Source organism: Mytilus californianus, unplaced genomic scaffold (assembly GCF_021869535.1).
Source record: "Mytilus californianus isolate M0D057914Y unplaced genomic scaffold, xbMytCali1.0.p SCAF_4, whole genome shotgun sequence".
NCBI lineage: Eukaryota > Metazoa > Mollusca > Bivalvia > Mytilida > Mytilidae > Mytilus > Mytilus californianus.
The window spans coordinates 85,437,544-85,457,494 of NW_026262690.1; the positions used below are offsets into that span (position 1 = coordinate 85,437,544).

Sequence of the window (19,951 nt, forward strand, 5' to 3'; positions counted from 1 at the left end):
CATGTGTCTGCAGTGGTACAAGTTCGAAATGATTGCAGTTGTTCTAGTTGATAGTTAGTGTTGGTATTAGTTGACTGTTAGTAGTTCAAGTTGACTTAGTACGAGCTTGTAATAGTATGCATGGACTTGCTTCCCTGGAAAGAAAACTGAGTTTGTGTTCTACAGTGCAAAAGTTATGAGACACAAATCAGACAAATGTTTACTACTACGGGGATCAAAGGTGAGGTCTGACTGACCTGCCCATAGTAAATGTAAATAACCCCCGCCTTCACCCCAAGTCCATGATGTCTAAGTTTGGAATAAAATGACAGGTGATTATAATAAAGTTGGTCAAACATTCTTGGGCTTGAAAGATATGTTTTCTTTAAAATGAGCCATATTAAAATGAAATTTTTTATAGAACCAGAAATTATTCAAAATATAATTAAGGTAAATTCTTTAAACCTACTCATTTTTTGCTTCAATAAAATTTTATAATAAACAAGAAATAATTGTAACAGAATGCTGTTACGAAGTCTCCCAAACAAAGCTCCCATAATTATTCATTCCCATGGTCGCCTGACATTGGGCAAAGTCTAGTACACATTGATTAGGTCTAGTAAAGTGATATGCATATGTGATGCCTATGAGATTGACCTTGTATGTCATTCAAATCTGTTTGAAATGACGAACAGGAATGAATATGGTTTAGGAGTTGGTATCTCAAACTTTTACAAGTTCTTAAAACACACACAAAAGGGGATGGGGTGACCTTAGGGACTACCCCTATATTTCATTTGATTTTTTATGTTGTCCCATACATGAATATATATATGGTTTAGGGGTGGGGATCTCGGCCGTTATCAAGTTTTCAAACAGGAGGGGGTGGGGTGACCCCAGTGACTTCCCCTATATTTCATTTGATTTGTTATATTGCCAAATACATGAGTATATATGGTTTAGGGGTGGGGATCTCATCTGTTTCCAAGTTATCAAACAGGACAATATTTCATTTGATAAGTTCTGCTGTCCCATACATGAATATATATGGTTTAATTTAGAGGTCGGGATCTCGACTGTTTCCAAGTTCTCAAACAGGAGGGGTGGGGTGACTGCAGGGACTCCCCTATATTTCATTTGATTTGTTATATAGTCCCATACATGAATATATATGGTTTCGGGGTGAGGATCTCGACCGTTTCCAAGTTCTCAAACAGGATGGTTTACAGTGACCATAGGAGCTGCCCCTATATTTCATTTGATATGTTATATTGTCCCATACATGAATATATATGGTTTAGGGTGGGGATCTCGACCGTTTTCAAATTCTCAAACAGGAAGGGGTAGAGTGGCCCCAAGCACTCAACCTATATTTCATATGATTTGTTATATTGTCCCATACATGAATATATATGGTTAAGGGGTGGGGATCTCGACCGTTTCCAAGTTCTCAAACAGGAGGGGTGGGGTGACCCCCAAGGACTCCCCCTATATTTCATTTCATTTGTTATATTGTCACATACATGAATATGTATGGTTTATGGGATCATTATTTTTTTGTATGCTCCAATGAACAAATTATGTCTTTAAGAGAAAGGTATATACCTACATATTACACACAAAATCCTTCCCAATTGAAACTTACTGGTCTATTATCACACTGTAACGTGCCACTGCTAACAAAAGTGTGCATGTTTCTAAGACATATTGAAAAAATATTTTCATAATACAAAGCATGTTACAATAACTTCATATCCACGTTGCAATTAAGAATTTTGCAAACAAATCAACCAAATATGGTTTATTTCAATTTTATTGTATGATATCACTTATTTATTTATTGTGTGTCTTGCTTGTAAATGTATAAGTATATATGTAATTGTTAATGTATAATTGTTATCCTCTTGTAGCACCATACGTGTGCTTAAGTTTAAATAAATTGTCTTGTCTTGTCTTGGGATCTTGACCGTTTCCAAATTCTCAAACAGGAGGGGTGGGGTGACCGCAGGGACTCCCTCTTTATTTCATTTGATTTATTATATTGTCCCATACATGAATATATTTGGTTTAGGGGTGGGGATCTCGACCATTTCAAAGTTCCCAAACAGGAGGGTTGGGGTGACCCCAGGGACTCCCCTGTATTTCATTTGATTAGTTATATTGTCCCATACATGAATATATATGGTTTAGGGGTGGGGATCTCGACTGTTTCCAAGTTCTCAAACAGGAGGGGTGGGGTAACCCTAGGGACTTCCCCCCATATTTCATTTGATTAGTTATATAGTCCCATACATGAATATGTATGGTTTAGGAGTGGGGATCTCATCCGTTTCAAAGTTATCAAACAGGAGGGGGTAGAGTGACCCAAAGGATTCCACCTATATATCATATGATTTGCTTACATTCAGGTATCATATAATCTAGTTGCACTATTTGTGAAAACAAAGTAAGAAACTTCCAGCTATTTTAACTGACCCTTCAAAATTGAGAAAAAAATTGCAGTAATATGTTTACACTTTAAAAGCATCTTACATGCATTATCAACATTTATCACTGATAAAGAAGATTTATGCTGTCACCAGGAACATATATATTGTTAGATATACTGTTCCCAGCTGTCACATTGTATTGGATTTGGACATTAAAATTTGTCAGAAAGTAATTTTGAGTTTCTGTATCAAATATTTTTTGCTTTTTCTTTCTTTTACATATATCTTTTGGTTTCCATTTCTAGTGTTTATATTTATTTACCATGCATAGATGTATTTTGTCACCTGCCTGAAATTTTTTTTTTTGTAGTTGATCTCCAAAACCCGGAATTACCCTTATCCGCTTCCGGAATCGGACCCGATATTGTAATTGTCTACACGGTATCCATTGTTTTTCGATGTTGTTTTTGTCAGTCAGATACGATTTTACTCGAATTTACACATTACTTGTCGGCGATTATCTGTATAAAGCTAGCGGTTGAACAAAATGAACATCGCTGTTATGAATAATAAAGATGAAAATACGTTTTGAGATCGTTTATTTAGAGACTTTGGTAAAAAGGTTTGCAAAGTTATTTTTAATTTCTTTCAAGTGAAAGGTCCGTCGGGCGTAGCTAGTAACCAAGTCGAGAGTCCGATTGCAAAAGTGGAAGGTCGCGGACCTCGGACCACCGCTAATTTGAACCCCTGCCTCCAAATTGAAATGATACGAAAATTTCGTCTTCTAATTTGAAATTGCCGCCAACAGCATGAACAGTTGAACTTATTAATAGACTACTGACGTAGTTGTACCACGTATTGACGACAAACAATATTCCTACGACTTTTGCCATTTGGGAAATCTAAACTACTTGTCTTTAAAGATTTTCGGCGATTAAATATTTCATACAATTGTTCTTTGACATCTTAGCCAAAAGCACAGGGAATAATAAACTACATAAGGATTCCTAATGTGCTCTACTTCCTATGTGCAACTTCAAAACTTTTGGGTGGTTCGACGATCATTTAAGGTTTTTTCTGGTCATATTTTTGTAATCCAGAATTAAAAGTATGAAAAAACTATTCAATTAGTTATAAATAACATTATATCCAGCTAGATAATAACAATGGCACGTATTTCAGCATTTATTGGGTAGAACAAAAATCTAGGGTGCTCGCATAAGGCAGCTTAACTGCCTAAAAATGAGTGTTTTGTACATTATTGAAGAAGTTGCCTCAGAAGAAAAGAAGTTAGTCGTGTTAGTTGTGATTGTGAAGGCATCATTGACCAAAGGAATATCCGATGGAAATGCTGCAATTATGTATCACATTGCAGGATAGACCAATCAAATTAAAACATTTTTTTCACTTTTTATTTATATCACACTACGTTAAGCGTGACACTTGACATATCTCTTTGTGCAGGAAACAGATAACAGGCCACAAGGGATAGAGAATATACACTTACATTGCTGCTTCTGGACAGATTCTATTATTTTATCTAAACAATCTTCTCTTTGTACTTCATTGATTAGGTTTAAAACATCTACTAAATATTTACTGGCTTCACTGCAATGAAAATATGTTAACTTGTATATTAAATCTACCATTATAGCAAAGTCTGGTTTCCGTATTATATTAATAATTATATCTGACATGTCTCAAACTGAAAATTAATAATTTCATCTTGTAATTAAGTGATGACGATTAATGTGGCCTTTTAATAATTGAGTTGTCAAGCTCCTCTAGATTGAATAACATTTCAAATTACATAGATTGGCATGGTTTCATTATCAACTTTAAACATAGAATTCTCTCTCTGATTTGTTGAAGGCCTGGCAGATCTTCCTTCCTAAGCTTAACTTTAACTAAATTGCAAAGTTTGATACCTTTCCAATGTTTTTATTTACAGCCGATTTCATTGAGTGTGTAGGAATAGGTATTATCTTTGGTTAGCTTGCTTGTTAGCTGAACCGTGAAGTCATTATAAGGTTAGGTAAACTACCCTCCTTTATGAGTAGACTAGTCCCACAGATAACCAATTCTATCTGTCTGTCGGACTAGTCTACTCATGAAGGAGGGTAGTTTACCCAACCTAATAATGACTTCACGCTTCAGCTAGCAAGCAAGCTAACCAAAGATTTTACCTTTTCCTACACACTCAATGAAATCGGCTGTAAATTGGGCTTTTTGTTTCACCTCATGATAGTTGTTTCATGAAATATCATTATGCTTTTCTGTTGAAATCTGACTGGTGATGAAGAAACAAATTTCTATAAACATTAGAAAACTCAAAATATTGATGATTTAAAAAGCAGAACTTTATTGATTTTCCTGCTGTCATAAAATGTCATAGGCCTATCACAAACATTTACATATCAAGCTATATTTTTTGTCCGTGTATATTAAAGACAAATACAAACATATTCTCTGGAGAGCCTTTTCATTTTCTAAAGTTCAGTTTAGTTTGCAGGCCACTACATTATCGTTTTTTCCAACTTGTCACTTTGGGCAAGTTGCAAGAAAATCAACTTGTCCGAACTCTTAACTCACTTGTCTGAATTCAAAATTGAAAAACTTACATATTGATGATATGCACCAATAACACTTGAGCTTTGAGCATACCTAATGAAGGGAGCAATTTGTTATGCTATATGAATTTGTTTGTAACTAAATAAAAAATACTACATCAAAAATCCTTTTATTTTTTCAGACTGAGTTCTCTGACTCAATGTCACTATCATGTCGATTGTTTAATCATCATCACTTCCCAAATCACAGGCACTGGGTTCTCTAATGAATCTATCCATTCTGTAGTCATATGGGTTAAACCCAGGATGCTTTGGTCTTCCTGTGGACAACCACCTTGTGAAAACTGAATCCACATTGAAATCTGGGACTGATGGGCCTTCAATGGCAATGAACATAAGTCGCTGCAACATGTCTGGTTTTAGCGAACTCCTCCAGTCTGATTTTATACGCTTCATAGCCAAAAATCCACGCTCACAAGATTCAGAAGACACGGAAATACCTGTATGATCTCCAGCAAGGACAACAGATTCTTGAATCTAGTTTTAAGATTGTCATTAATAAAAAATGTGCTGATGTCTGTTGATTTGTGTCTGTAGATGTACACTTTGAAATCAGTCCATTCATTTTTGATAATTTCCAGGACACAACCACTTCTGTTGAGAATGTCCTGAAAATGTTGAAGAAGCAGGTTCAGCTGTTCTTGTCCAAATGTTGCCAAGTTTTGAATATCTTTCGGCCAGTCATTAAAGTCTGTTAATTTTGCAGCAGCAAGCAACAATGAAACTTTTTCAGTTGATCTAAATCTGTCATCCAAAGCTTTGCACATAAGGTCCAGCATCTCTTGTTTAATAGTTGCATAATTTTCTCCATGCTGGACATTTTTCAGACTAATGAGGCGAAAAGTTTCGCCTTCAATTTCAGACAGGAAATTTGACAACTGATCTCCATTGGTTCTGCGTAACTCTGCAAGAGAAAGATGAGCTGTTGTGAGGGCATCAATTAGTTGTGACAATGTCAAATCGTCTCTCTGCATGGTTTTACTAGGAATATTTAACACCTTTAAAATATCCAAGACAAAAAAGGTAAGGTATAGAAACTTATACTCTTCCAGCTTCTTGCTAATCATGCTAATGAATTGAGCTCGTCCTTGGACTTCAGCAGAACCAGTTCGAGATTCAACAACATGTTCAAAATAAGCCAAAATTACACTAACGTCAACAACCAAGACATGCAGAGCACTCTCAATAAATGGAAGCCAACGTGTCCCAGACAGGTTTGTAGGTTTCAAAATCTTTTCTTAAAGTGCTTCAACCAATTTTCTCAATTCTCGAAGGGCTTTTGGAGAGTAATGGTAATGTTTGTACATATGTTGCAGAATGTCTTGTATCTCCCGCATGATCTTGTGATACTTTATAGCATTGTTGGATGCAAGTTCTAGATGGTGGGCAACATAGTGAGTTATGATGAGATGGGGAACTTCATTTTTGATCTGCTTGGCAACTCCTGAACGGTTTCCCAAGTTAACTGATGCGCCATCTGATCCAAATCCAATAAGCTTTTCTTTCCAGTCTGGCAACCCATGTCGATCAAATGCCTCATTCATACTGTTCAAAACACCTGCAGAATCAGCACTTTTAACATCTTCAATACTAAATTATTTGTTTGCAGGAATTTCATCTTGTAGTAATCTGATAGAAATCAACTCATTTTTGGTAACAGAAACATCAGTGGCGCCATCTATTCGAATAGTGAAGAAATTCACATCAGTTTCAAGGCCGTCGGAAGGGGGGGTGCTTCGGGTGCGATCGCAGCCCCTCTTTAAAAAAAAAAGTAATAATAATTTTCAGGCACGAATGAGCACTTCCACGGGTTACCGTGATCATGCTGCCATAGAATAGGACACCTATGATACAGATTGAGAGATCATCTTTGTTATTATTTATAGAATCGGCAAATTACATTTTTCTGGCTACTTGGAATTGTTTGTTGTTTTTTTTCTTCAATTGGAAATGTTCAACAACTTTTTCTCGCACTGTCAGCTGGTTTTGATCGGAACTTACAATTAGTAATGTTATCATAACGTATGAAAAAGAACGAACATGGGTCAATGGCACGAAGACATTCCTCTATTCACTAAATGTAACACAAAAAGTAGTCTAGAACTGGCAACAAGAACTTTTTCAATAGAGCAGGAACTTCCCACTCACAAACAAACAGTTCTGTATGGCCCCAAACAAAACAAGAACAATTAAACCCAAGAGCACAGCATAATGCCCCAAAATCTTATTAAATACGTTTCTTGTATCGTTGGTATTCCTCTTCTAAAACTTAGAAAAATTAAATGACACAACAATGACCAAAACACTCCTGACTTGCCAGGGACGTGCGCATATAAATGCGATGGGGTTAAACTAAGATTTGTAGGATCCGTACTGTCCCCTAGCCAAGCTAATCATGAATCTGTCCAAGGACAAAATCTAAAATTGATTTTTTCAGAGAGAGAATCAACTATGTTTTTCAAGATTTTTTAATAGATGCTATTTTAACTGTTTCTTATAATCCATTATATTTTAATAAGATACACGTAGTTCATTCATAAAATTTGTCTTTTTAGTTTACTTTTATTATGACCACATGATGTGTTTATAATAAAAGTAAACTTGAAAGACATATGAAGCCATGTCGTCTTTAAAATCTCCAAACAGAGCATGATTTATACAATTAAGTAGGTCTATGTGTATATATATAAGAATGACCAAGAATGTATTGCTATATTTTATCCGGAATAATTGCACAACAAAGGTGATGTGTGCATGGTCTCTGTCGTTATCATATGTATGAAATTGTAAAGTTGACTTTGAACTTTATCACTGTTATATTGATTTAAGCCAATAATATGTTGAAATAATTTAATTTTGGATGTAACACTTCTTCTGATTGGCTGAAAGTGTTTTGTCTATCAGCTCATAGACATAATTTTGTCATGTGACCGTGACGTCATCAACGTTTATATCATGATTTACTCCTTTTTAAAATTATATTATAAGGAATGACTGTAATATTTTTTCTGTCTATTCGAAATAACCTAAAAAATGTGGTGCACACTTTTAAATAACCCACTATGTGGGTTATCCAGTGTGCACCACATTTTTTATGTTATTTCTACATAGACAGAAAAATATTACAGTCATTCCTTAAATAAATAGTACCTTCAGTGCGATCTATGGTTTATACGTTTTCCTCAAGTAAATATCAGCCAAATAACCGTTTAAAAGCGTGTTGGAAGAGTATGGATATTCATGTATTTGATCATGTATTTGACGTTCTTAAACGCATATAACCCTGAAATTGGCTTACTCATTTTAAAAAAAAATATAATCTGTTGGAGGGGAGAGCCCATCCCACACCCACCCCCTTCGCACCCCCTCTTTATTAATTGTTACTTATGCATCTGCAGCAGACAGTTAAAGAGAGTCGAAAGATACCAAACGGAAAGGGACTTTTAAGATTAAAAGTCGAAAATAAACTGATCATGACAACGTCATGTCAAAAATCCAAAAAGACCAAAAAGACAAACAACAATATACAAAACACAAAATAAAAACTTAAGACAGGAACCCACATAAAGCTGGGTGTGATCTCAGGTCCTCCAAAAGGGTAAACATATCCTGCTCCTCATGAAGCACCAGTCATGTAAATGATAAAATGATATTAGGCACAATAAATGATCAGGCAGAGCGAGACAGAAACTTATTATGACTCATTCATGTCAGATTGTTTTGCTAGATTAAAACCTTATCTCAATGTTCTAATACATTCAATGTTATAAATATCAAGATTAGATTTTAATTCAGCTCTAACTGTGTAAAGAAATCATACATCTTCTTTATTGAAACGTCATTACAAGTTCATGTCCACTTCATAAATCTATATCATCGACTTGTCCAAATTTCTTTCATTTTTTTTACCTTTTACATGCATTATCACTTCTGTAAAAGTTTCCCATATCCAGCCCATTCTTTTCTTGCAGCACTATCAGTTTTGAATAATCAGTAAATGGACACTCAGATTTACAAACGTCATAAGCTGCGTTAATCAGTCTCTTAATCTTCTCTACATATTTTACATCTGACATCGTTTTTTTCACCATGTTCACTTGTCCCGTCAGACAGGAACATATATATTGACGGGACTTGACACTACCTAATTGTAGCCGATTTTATCGTTGGGTCATAGGTAATAAAGATACGATACGGAAACGGACATGTGTTAAAAACGTACTCGCTATTATCCCAATAATTTCTGATAATATCAATAAAATGTCATTCAAACTAGTTTTACAGTGATGCCAGTGTATCAAACTTGTATTCTGTCACTTCAAATATGCTATAATCGCATTCATTTTATCACAGAATGGTACAGAATGTAAACGGCAATAAAAAAATGGCACTGATTGCCTTCCCAAATTCAAAAACATTATAAAACACTTCACATCAAATAAATCACACTTATTTTGGTCATTTTATATGACAAAATGTATCTACTTTATGATAAAACTTGTATATATTTTGATTAGACTTATGTGGTGAATTTATTGAGCAGTTCCGATAGTTTTTCAGTCAGACGCCACCAAAATCCATAAATCTCGCGAAGTCTCATGGAGTCTGAGATTTTATCAATGTTATACTGAAAAGCCTATCAGATTCATTTCCCGTTAGATATACTATTCCCAGTGTCAGACAAGTAGTAAGGTGAATCTACTTGCCAGACGTCTGTGTCCATATTGTAATATTCATGGACTTATATCTTCTTTATTATTAACACTAAGTGGACCCTTCTTTTAGAAAAGTTGTTCAAAATATAATGAATTTTTCCCCTTTTAAGTTAAAAAAAAGTTAAGATCATGACTGGCACAGGGCCCCTCTTTATAGCTCTTAGCTAGTCAATGGCCCCCTTAAAGAACATTTCTGGATCCGCCACTGTACACTCATGTCTAGTTGAAGAATCAGGCCAAGCAGAGTTTACCTAGTAGTACTAGTAATACATGTATATCGTCCATCCCCCCTTTTTAATCAATTAAAGAAAAGGGGGTGTTCCAATGCTGGTGACAGCGCCAATCATCGAGGACAGTAATTTTTGTACGTGTCCATTTTTACTCACCTCCGAAGAGTAAACCCGTGCATCTTAAATGCACCTGTTATGTTTTGTTTTAGTTTTGTTGTCATTTTCTGTTGTCTTTCCCGCTTTATTTTGGTATAATAATCGAAACATTGACGGTTATGTAAATATAAGGAGATGGTTTTCCGGATTTGGGTCATGAGCTCATGGATTATATCTATGGTCGGAGCATAGATATACTAGCCATAGCTATGGCTATTATATCTATGGTCGGAGGGAGAAGCACAGGCACTTGTCTCAGAATTTTTCCCCTATATACCTTATATAAAGGTATATAGGAAATTTTTATTTAAATTGGACAGTGATAATTAACGATAACTCTTAACTCCTTCCAATAGTAGCCTGGGATCCTGGCTCACTGCTTGACAGTAGACGAAGTATTAGATTGGGTCAGGATGCCAGGCTACTTCCAATAGACGTCGTTGCATTTACTAATCTTGTTAAATAAAACAGAGACATGTCTCTGATAAAAATAAATTCGCGTCTTCACGGGAGTTATAAATTACGATTGAATTAGTGGTCTTTAAAAGGGCTATGATATTGAGATCAAAACCGCGTCGAGATTATAAATCAATGTACGAAGAGGAAATTATTTTGAAAAATTAGGGAAAAAATCCATAATTTTTGTTAATTAATCTTGAATGACATTTTTTAACAAACACTCATAAAACGTATCTCACGAGTTGTGATGTTCATATATCTTAAAAAATACCATCTAGGAGGTTATATGACATTCTTGTTACCAAGAAATTTAATATTCTCATTAGCACTGACGACGAAATTGGTACCGAACCGTAGATTACGCATTTTAATCACTATTAGTAATGAAACTATATGGCATAATACCAGCTGTGTTTTTATAAACATATAAACACCAGCAAACAGAAGTTTGTCCAGCTTTCTAACAATAGGTTATATATATATTCATTCATTTCAGTACAATCATTCATTTATGCCTTGGACAAACAAGTTTGCTTTAAAATGATGCTATATATGTCTTTGAAGAAATAACTTACAAGCTAGATGTTTTTAATTTTTTAGATGTTTTATGCAAAAACGGCTAAACATATCTCAATCATCTTTAGTTAGGTAAGGCGTAAGCAGACAAAAAGGTTCAATAAATCAAATTTAGACAATTGGTGAAAATTAAAGATATAAATTCTAAGACTAAATAATTGAAGAATAAGTCATTCAACAGTTAAAATATATTTTTATTGATAAGTAGAGCTCTCTCTCTCATTGATAAGTGAAGATTTATCAATTGCAACAACTAAAGACATCATCATGAAGTGAGTTAGGTCGCAAGCGCTTTTATAGTGGGTCTCCCTTTTTATGTGTGTTTAGGAGTAATACTTATTTGAAAGTTTTCTTTCATATTTCAACTTATTTTCACTTATCTAAAATTTTGTAACTGCTATCAGTGCGATTTAATACTAACAGTATTTGTATCCGATGTCCCTCTGTCCTTATTTTCAACAGTGCAAGAAAGGCAAAAAATTTGCCTGAATTAAGTCATGGATAAAAATTCACAGGACAATAAGGGACGACACCAAAAGATTCAATGTAGGATAAACAAACTTAATTCACATAGTTTTTTCACTGACCCCAACCCCCTCTTAACTTAATTTGGGAAAAATCAAGTTGATTGACCAATACAGATATATGTAAAATCGATGTCAAATAAACAAAACTTGCAGCACTTTTTACCCCACCCCCAAATATTTGAATTAAGTTTTTTTTTTTTTATCTTACATTGATCTTTTGATGTCGTCCCTAAATCAAAGCTCATTTATACGATTCATAGTTTGTCTTTCATAAATAAATCGCCTTTAAAAAAAGCATTTTACATTGTTCATGAACAATAGATTATAAAAACTTTGGAACAATTTTTCTTGTTTGAGATTTTTTTTCCACACAGCAAGAAAGAACGAAAACTTACGCCGGACGATGGACAGACGGACGCCGGACATTTGTATACCATAATACGTCCCGTCAAAATTTTGACGGGCGTATAAAAAGAAGATGTGGTATGATTGCCAATGAGACAACTCTCCACAAGAGATGACACAGAAAGTAATAGCTATAGGTCACCGTACGGCCTTCAATAATGAGCAAAGCCCATACCGCATAGTCAGCTATGAAAGTTCCCGAAATGACAAATGTTAAAACAATTCAAACAAGAAAACTAAAGGCCTAATTTATGTACCAAAAAAAATGAACGAAAAACAAATATGTAACACACCAACAAGCGATAACCACAGAATTACAGGCTCCTGACTTTGGACAGGCACATACATACAGAATGTGGCTGGGTTAAACATGTTAACGAAATCCCAACTCTCCCCTTACCTGGAACAGTGGTGTAACAGTACAACATAAGAACGAACTATAAAAATCAGTTGAAAAAGGTTTAGCTCATCAGATGGATACAAATAAAAATACATCTAACAAAAACACAGGTTGGAAGTGGCCGTACTTGTATATTCCAACAACATAAGGAAACTAAGTACAGATCTTAGATACTCGCAGTTACTGACAGGTAGTTAAAAGCCGCTAACAACCTATTAAAACAAGAGTGCACACGCTGAAATGTCTCGCCTTCTTTACTAATCATTGATATTATGTTGATAGTCCTAAATATAAAGCTTTCTAAAAAATGTCACATAAACTTAACATTAACCCAGAAAACTAAAAATTGACCAATGAACCATGAAAATGAGGTCAAGGTCAGATGAACCATGCCAGGCAGACACGTACAGCTAACAATTCTTCCATACAACAAATATATTGCTTATAGTTTAAGAAAAAAAGACCAAAACACAAAAACTTAACACTGAGCAATGAACCGTGAAAATGAGGTCAAGGTCAAATTAAATCTGAGCGACTGATATATAGATCATAAAATATTTCCATACAACAAATATAGTTGACTTATTGCATATAGTATTAGATAAAAAGACCAAAATTCAAAAACTGAACTTTGACCACTGAACCATGAAAATGAGATCAAGGTCAGAGACACCTACCAGCTAGACATGTACACCTTACAATCATTCCATACACCAAATATAGTAGACCTATTGCATATATACAGTATATGAAAAACAGATAAAAACACAAAAACTTAACTATAACCACTGAACCATGAAAATGAGGTCACGGTCAGATGACACCTGCTAGTTGGACATGTACACCTTACAGTCCTTCCATACACCAAATATACTAGACCTATTGCTTATAGTATCTAAGATATGGACTTGACCACCAAAACTTAACCTTGTTCACTGATCCATGAAATGAGGTCGAGGTCAAGTGAAAACTGTATGACGGGCATGAGGACCTTGCAACGTACGCACATACCAAATATAGTTATCCTATTACTTATAATAAGAGAGAATTTAACATTACAAAAAATCTTAACTTTTTTTCAAGTAGTCACTGAACCATGAAAATGAGGTCAAGGACATTGGACATGTGACTGACAGAAACTTCGTAACATGAGGCATCTATATACTAAGTATGAAGCATCCAGGTCTTCCACCTTCTAAAAATCCGCCGCCGGATCACCATCCCTATGTCGAGCTTTCTGCGACAAAAGTTGCAGGCTCGACAAAAATCATGCATCTAAGACTAAATTATCAATCAGTACTCATCCAACAGCCAATGGATTTAGTGTAAAATATCATAAACAGTCAGAGAAAAACAAGACCTAATGCAGTGCAGGTATCGACAGATTGAAGATCCATGAATGTGTATATGTATATAACAATAATATTTAGTTTGCTTTAATTTACTGAGAACAAAATCAATATTAATACCAATTAAAACAATATTCAATGATCTAATTACAGTGTTGAATATTGGTAACCTTTTAGAATAAGTTTATTTAAAGGATCGACTAGTAGTTAGAAGCAAACGATTCTCTCTTTATGACTGAGGAAGAAAAGTGGAGGGCAGTGCCAAACCATCTCTATGGAACGAGATTTGGTAATGTTAATTCAATTGCATACCAAATTTCACTTAACTGAAAAATATTTATTATTGACTTACCGTTAGTGGTAGTCCCTTTAAAGTTTTTCAATGACTTAATCTTGGGGAAGATTTATGCTAAAAGTCATCAATGAAAATGAGGTCAAATACAAATGACTTATACCCCAGAGCATTGAACAAATAAACAAGAACCTAAATCGTTCACCTGGTAAAAAAAATTCATTTTAATTGATAGATCGTGGTAACTAAACGTCAAGTGGCATATATTTCATGCATGTTCAAGACCAGTTAATTTTTAGATTTATTTTAAATCTATTGGGATCCGTTATGTTGGCTCTTTTTAACTTCTTATTTTGCAGCATTTTAGTAGATTTCCTATTAGTGATAGTGAATTCTGTTTCTACCTATCTTTTAACGTTTTTTTTTTTTTATTGTTTTCAAGATAGTTGATAAAATCATACTTCCTGAAAGGAACCTGAAGATTTCAATCATATCGTCTTTCTTGTAGATTTCACTATGCTGACTATTTTTGCTCTATAAAGTTTCTCTCTATCTACTTTATATTTTTTTCAAATGCCCCAAAATGTGTTAAAATTGCAATATAAATATGTAAATAGTTTGTTGACAATTTAGGCCAGTCAGTTTTATTTGAAGATCTTACTGTGCTGAAAACTCTCTCATTCTATTTTGGTTTCCGCATGAATTCAAAAATTGGTAAAAATCTTCTTTTCGAGAGCAAAAACCTCTCTACAGGGTCAATTAATGATTTCGGTCATGTTGACTTAATTATACGCCATATTAAAGTAAAAAAATGTCATTGTAGACAGAACTTGTCCTGCTTATACTTTTCAGCAAGTCAGATATGCTCAAACTGTACCTTTCTTGGTCCCATACTGTGCATGCATATTCAACTGAAGGTCTTACTATTGTTGAATATGCTGCTGCTTTAATTGGTTTAGTGCAATCTTTTAAGTTTCATTTTCTTCGTATGAAGCCTATAGTGTTTTGTTGCCTTTACCCACTATGTTGTTAATACGTCTGTCCAAGGTTAGTCTCAACCTTTATATATGTTATGTATTATCACCCAAATACAACATATATTTGAATATTAAGAATAAACACGAATGTGGCCACTTCCATTTTAGCAAAAAACGTTTTAAAATTAGCACAAATGGTCAAATTGTGAAGATTTCAGTAATATTGCATGAATTTATGATGCTTTTACCTAATTCATGTGCATTGTTTTGTAAAAAAAACAGCCCATATTTATGGATCACAAGTATTCTGATTTCCAATAAATAGCTAAAAATAACATTTTGACAAATTTGTAAAAATGCTATATTTTGGGGCTAAAAACGGGCCTCACCGGGTCTACTCCTTTGCAAACATTCTAACCTCATGAATACTCATTCAGAAAATATCCACCCACCAACACCCTCTCCCCACATAGATGCCTTATTTTTATTTTGAAGAAATTAATATTTTGAAAATTTAGTCTTAGAATTGAGTAAATGGCGACTGCAAAAAACTGAGTCCAATTTTTAGTAAAATACTGTAAGATTGAGAAAAAAAACATTACATTTTTTTGTATTTGATTGAGATGCGTTTTTTAAAACTTAAGCAGTGCTTTAATGTATTCATATACCATTATCAAGTTTTCGTCCTGAATATGCATTTAATTTCCTACTGCTTATTGAATAGTCATTCCTCCAGTCAGCCAATTCTTAATCTTGTTTATTACTCATCACCCGGCAAAGATTGCCACTGAAATTAAAATTACACAGAAACACACTGGTAGATAAACGTATTATATTCAAAATAATCATGTTACATGAAAACTTTTTGTCCTATAATATATTATTGGTGACAAGAAAAGAGAAATGTTTTCTCAGATATGTATGAATACATTTAGGTCAGTACAAATGTAGCTATTACAAATAGTAGTACAAGAATACAGTAATGCAATGAAGTAACTGGACAGTCAATTTCCAACCTGCAATGAATTGAATATATAACACTTTAGCTTAAGAAAGAACTTTGAGCTGCCATGGTACCTGACCTATATTTGTGAAATATTCTTTGTATTCTTCCCGAATATCACGAGCCTTAGATGAGCTGTGGTATCCTCCCCTTGCCATTGGTGGCATTAAATTGTTAATTTCAATATTTTCAGTTTCTTGTATTCCCAGGAAAATTTCAGGTCTTAAATAATTGTGCAAAGCACAACATGCCATGACCACATGTGTTACTTTTTCAGGTGATAATAAAATAGGGGCACGCATTACCCTGAAACGGTTGCAAAGAATACCGAATGCGTTTTCCACAATGCGTCGAGCTCTGGACAAACGATAATTAAAAATTCTCCGCGAATTTTCAAGTCCTCCTCGTTGGGAATAAGGCCTCATGATATTTTCTTTTAATAGGAATGCCTCATCAGCAACAAAAACATATGGTGTTGGTTTATTTCGGCTTGGTAATGGTGTGGGTTCAGGAATGTTCAAGTCATTGCACTCTAAAGCCTGGTTCAATGAACAATTTTGGAAAGTACCCCCATCACTGGTTCTGCCATTTTTCCAACATCAACGCAAATAAACCTGTAGCTTGCGTCAACAGCTGCCATAAGTCTACACTGTGTGTATTCTTATAGTTGTAGAAGTACGACCCACTATTATTTGGGGCTTGAATAACCACATGTTTTCCATCAACCGCACCCAAGCAGTTAGGAAAATTCCATTTCTCATTGAAATCTTTTGCAATAGTTAACCATTCATGTGCATGTAGATGATGGAACCTATAAAACAAAACAAAAACAAGTCTTTACCATGTGAAGAGTGGTCTCATTGGCAGTCATAACACATTTTTTTTTTTTATATAAATGACATTTATCCTAACCCCTGGAATACAAAAATGGTACAAAATATATGACGTCAAGTGACTTTTTTTCCCATAAATCTGTAATTTTGTATATAAATCAATTATTTCATGAAACAGTAAAATCCGGTAGTTAACAGGTATTTCTACTGACGGGAATGTATTAGCGCCATGCATTATATATTTTTTTCTATGTTTACTTTATATCGCAACAGTTTGCGTTAATGCAAACATAGGAAGAAATACCAAAAACTTGAATTAATGTGTGTAGCTAATACGTTTTAGTATTTATTATTTAGATTGATATTAATTTTTAGTCAGGTTTCATCAACTGTCTGAGTGAAACAAATACAAATGTAGTTAACTATACCCCCTTAATTTAGTTTATAAGATATATCTTATTTCGTTTATTAGATATCTTATTTAGTTTAAAGATATCTCTATTAAATTAAACGATATCTTATCAATACAAGAGTGCACACGCTGAAATGTCTCGCCTTCTTTACTAATCATTGATATTATATTGATAGTCCTAAATATAAAGCTTTCTTACAACTGTCACATAAACTTAACATTAACCCAGAAAACTAAACATTGACCAATGAACCATGAAAATGAGGTCAAGGTCAGATGAACCATGCCAGGCAGACATGTACAGCTAACAATTCTTCCATACAACAAATATAGTTGACTAATTGCTTATAGTTTAAGAAAAACAGACCAAAACACAAAAACTTAACACTGAGCAATGAACCGTGAAAATGAGGTCAAGGTCAAATAAAACCTGCGCGACTGACATATAGATCATAAAATATTTCCATACACCAAATATAGTTGACTTATTGCATATAGTGTTATTAAAACAGACCAAAACTTAAAAACTTAACTTTGACCACTCAACCATGAAAATGAGGTCAAGGTCAGATGACACCTGCCAGCTAGACATGAGCATCTTACAATCATTCCAAACACCAAATATAGTAGACCTATTGCATACGGTACAAGAAAAACAGACCAAAACACAAAAACTTAACTATAACTACTGAACCATGAAAATGAGGTCAAGGTCAGATGACACCTGCCAGTTGGACATGTACACCTTACAGTCCTTCCATACACCAAATATACTAGACCTATTGCTTATAGTATCTAAGATATGGGCTTGACCACCAAAACTTAACCTTGTTCACTGATCCATGAAATGAGGTCGAGGTCAAGTGAAAACTGTCTGACGGGCATGAGGACCTTGCAACGTACGCACATACCAAATATAGTTAGCCTATTACTTATAATAAGAGAGCATTTAACATTACAAAAAATCTTAACTTTTTTTTCAAGTAGTCACTGAACCATGAAAACGAGGTCAAGGACATTGGACATGTGACTGACGAAAACTTCGTTACATAAGGCATCTATATACAAAGTATGAAGCATCCAGGTCTTCCACCTTCTAAAATATAAAGCTTTTAAGAAGTTTGCTAACGCCGCCGCCGCCGCCGCCGGATCACTATCCCTATGTCGAGCTTTCTGCGACAAAAGTCGCAGGCTCGACAATAAAATTAAGAAGATATGGTTTGTATAGGTATAATTACCTTTGATATTTTTTTTACTTTATAAGATATCTATTTAATATTTTAAAATATTTTGAAAGTTGAACGAATATAACAACAACTTACTAGTACCATAACTATTTTATTTTCAATTATCTTTTCCATATTTCAGAACTTAACATTATTGAACGAGAATACAGAAGTGTTGGATGATTCAGACGTAAGCCCGTCACCCAATAAGGCCAAACAAACAACTTCCGATGGGAAAAAGATTAAAGTTAAGCTTGAAGACCAATTGATGTTCAAAGCCATTGAAAGCTTAAGGGCATACGTTACAGTTACAGGGGAGGTAATGACGTTGCTAACGTGAAATGTTATTTTCGCGACGTCAAACTGTGACATATCGGGTAAAGATGCATTTTTCGACTGATTTTTATCATTCAAACTGATTTAACTTTTAAACTAGTTCATGGACCCCTATTTTCTAAAATGACATTCGGTTTGATTACGTATGAAGATTAATTATAATATACCAAATTTCATGAAAAAAGTCAATGATGCAATTTTTTTTAAATTTGATAAATATACAGCAAAAATGACGTTTTTTTCTACATCCATGAACATTTGATAAATATTAGTTATTTCTAAACAAAATATTTCATAAATTTATAGGATACTTATATAAAAGAGAACTTATAAATAATTCAACAAAAAACAGCTTGTGTTTATCTTTTTAAACAAAAAAGTTATGCATTTCTGTCGGAAGGAAAAATACGTCCACAAATCCAAATTTTGAGCAAATATCTGAAATTTCGACCTCATTTTACTCAAAAAGTAGCACATGAAGGTATATTTTTTATTACATATTTCATTTAAGCAGGTATAAAAAGAACCTATATATCTTAAAGGGAAAAATTCTCACCGTCAGAAATAAACTGTTGGATATGCCCTTAAGTTCTACTGAAGAAGAAGAGACAGCGGACTATTGTTTCGGAAAGTTGGTGGGGAAATCACTCTCTACAATGCCTAACAAGAGGACAAAGATGATGTTAAAACATAAGATACAAAATCTAATGTATGAGACACAGTTAATGTGTATGCCTGCAGAGGTACCAAACAACCAACTGTATCCAAACCAATCGTCCTTCAATTTCAATCCTTACCAGTCATATGTTAATGAAGCACCTTTGCCAACTTTAATCAACAAAACCCCATCTAAAACACAACCACAGTATTAGGCACTTGCCAATCAAACCCCTCCTGGAAGTCTTTATTACCCACAGTTTCAGTACCAACGACAGTACCAATCTTCCAGTTGCTCCATGAGTGGTGAACCGAATGACACCAGTGGACCAAACGTATATACGGAACTTTAAATATTTG

General features: G+C 34.3%; 1 protein-coding gene across 1 annotated transcript in view; it reads right to left on the bottom strand.

The window, feature by feature from the left end:
* The window catches only part of LOC127738786 (DNA polymerase epsilon subunit 2-like), a 46,358-nt gene extending 36,139 nt beyond the window's left edge, over window positions 1-10,219 (bottom strand). Inside the window, exons 1-2 of the mRNA XM_052250163.1 lie at window positions 10,140-10,219; window positions 3,916-4,016 (exon numbers count right to left, since the gene is read on the bottom strand). Coding sequence (XP_052106123.1) covers window positions 3,916-4,016; window positions 10,140-10,204 — 166 coding nt within the window. The 5' untranslated portion in view covers window positions 10,205-10,219. The remainder of the gene's footprint in view (window positions 1-3,915; window positions 4,017-10,139) is intronic.
* Window positions 10,220-19,951: the final 9,732 nt, after the last annotated feature.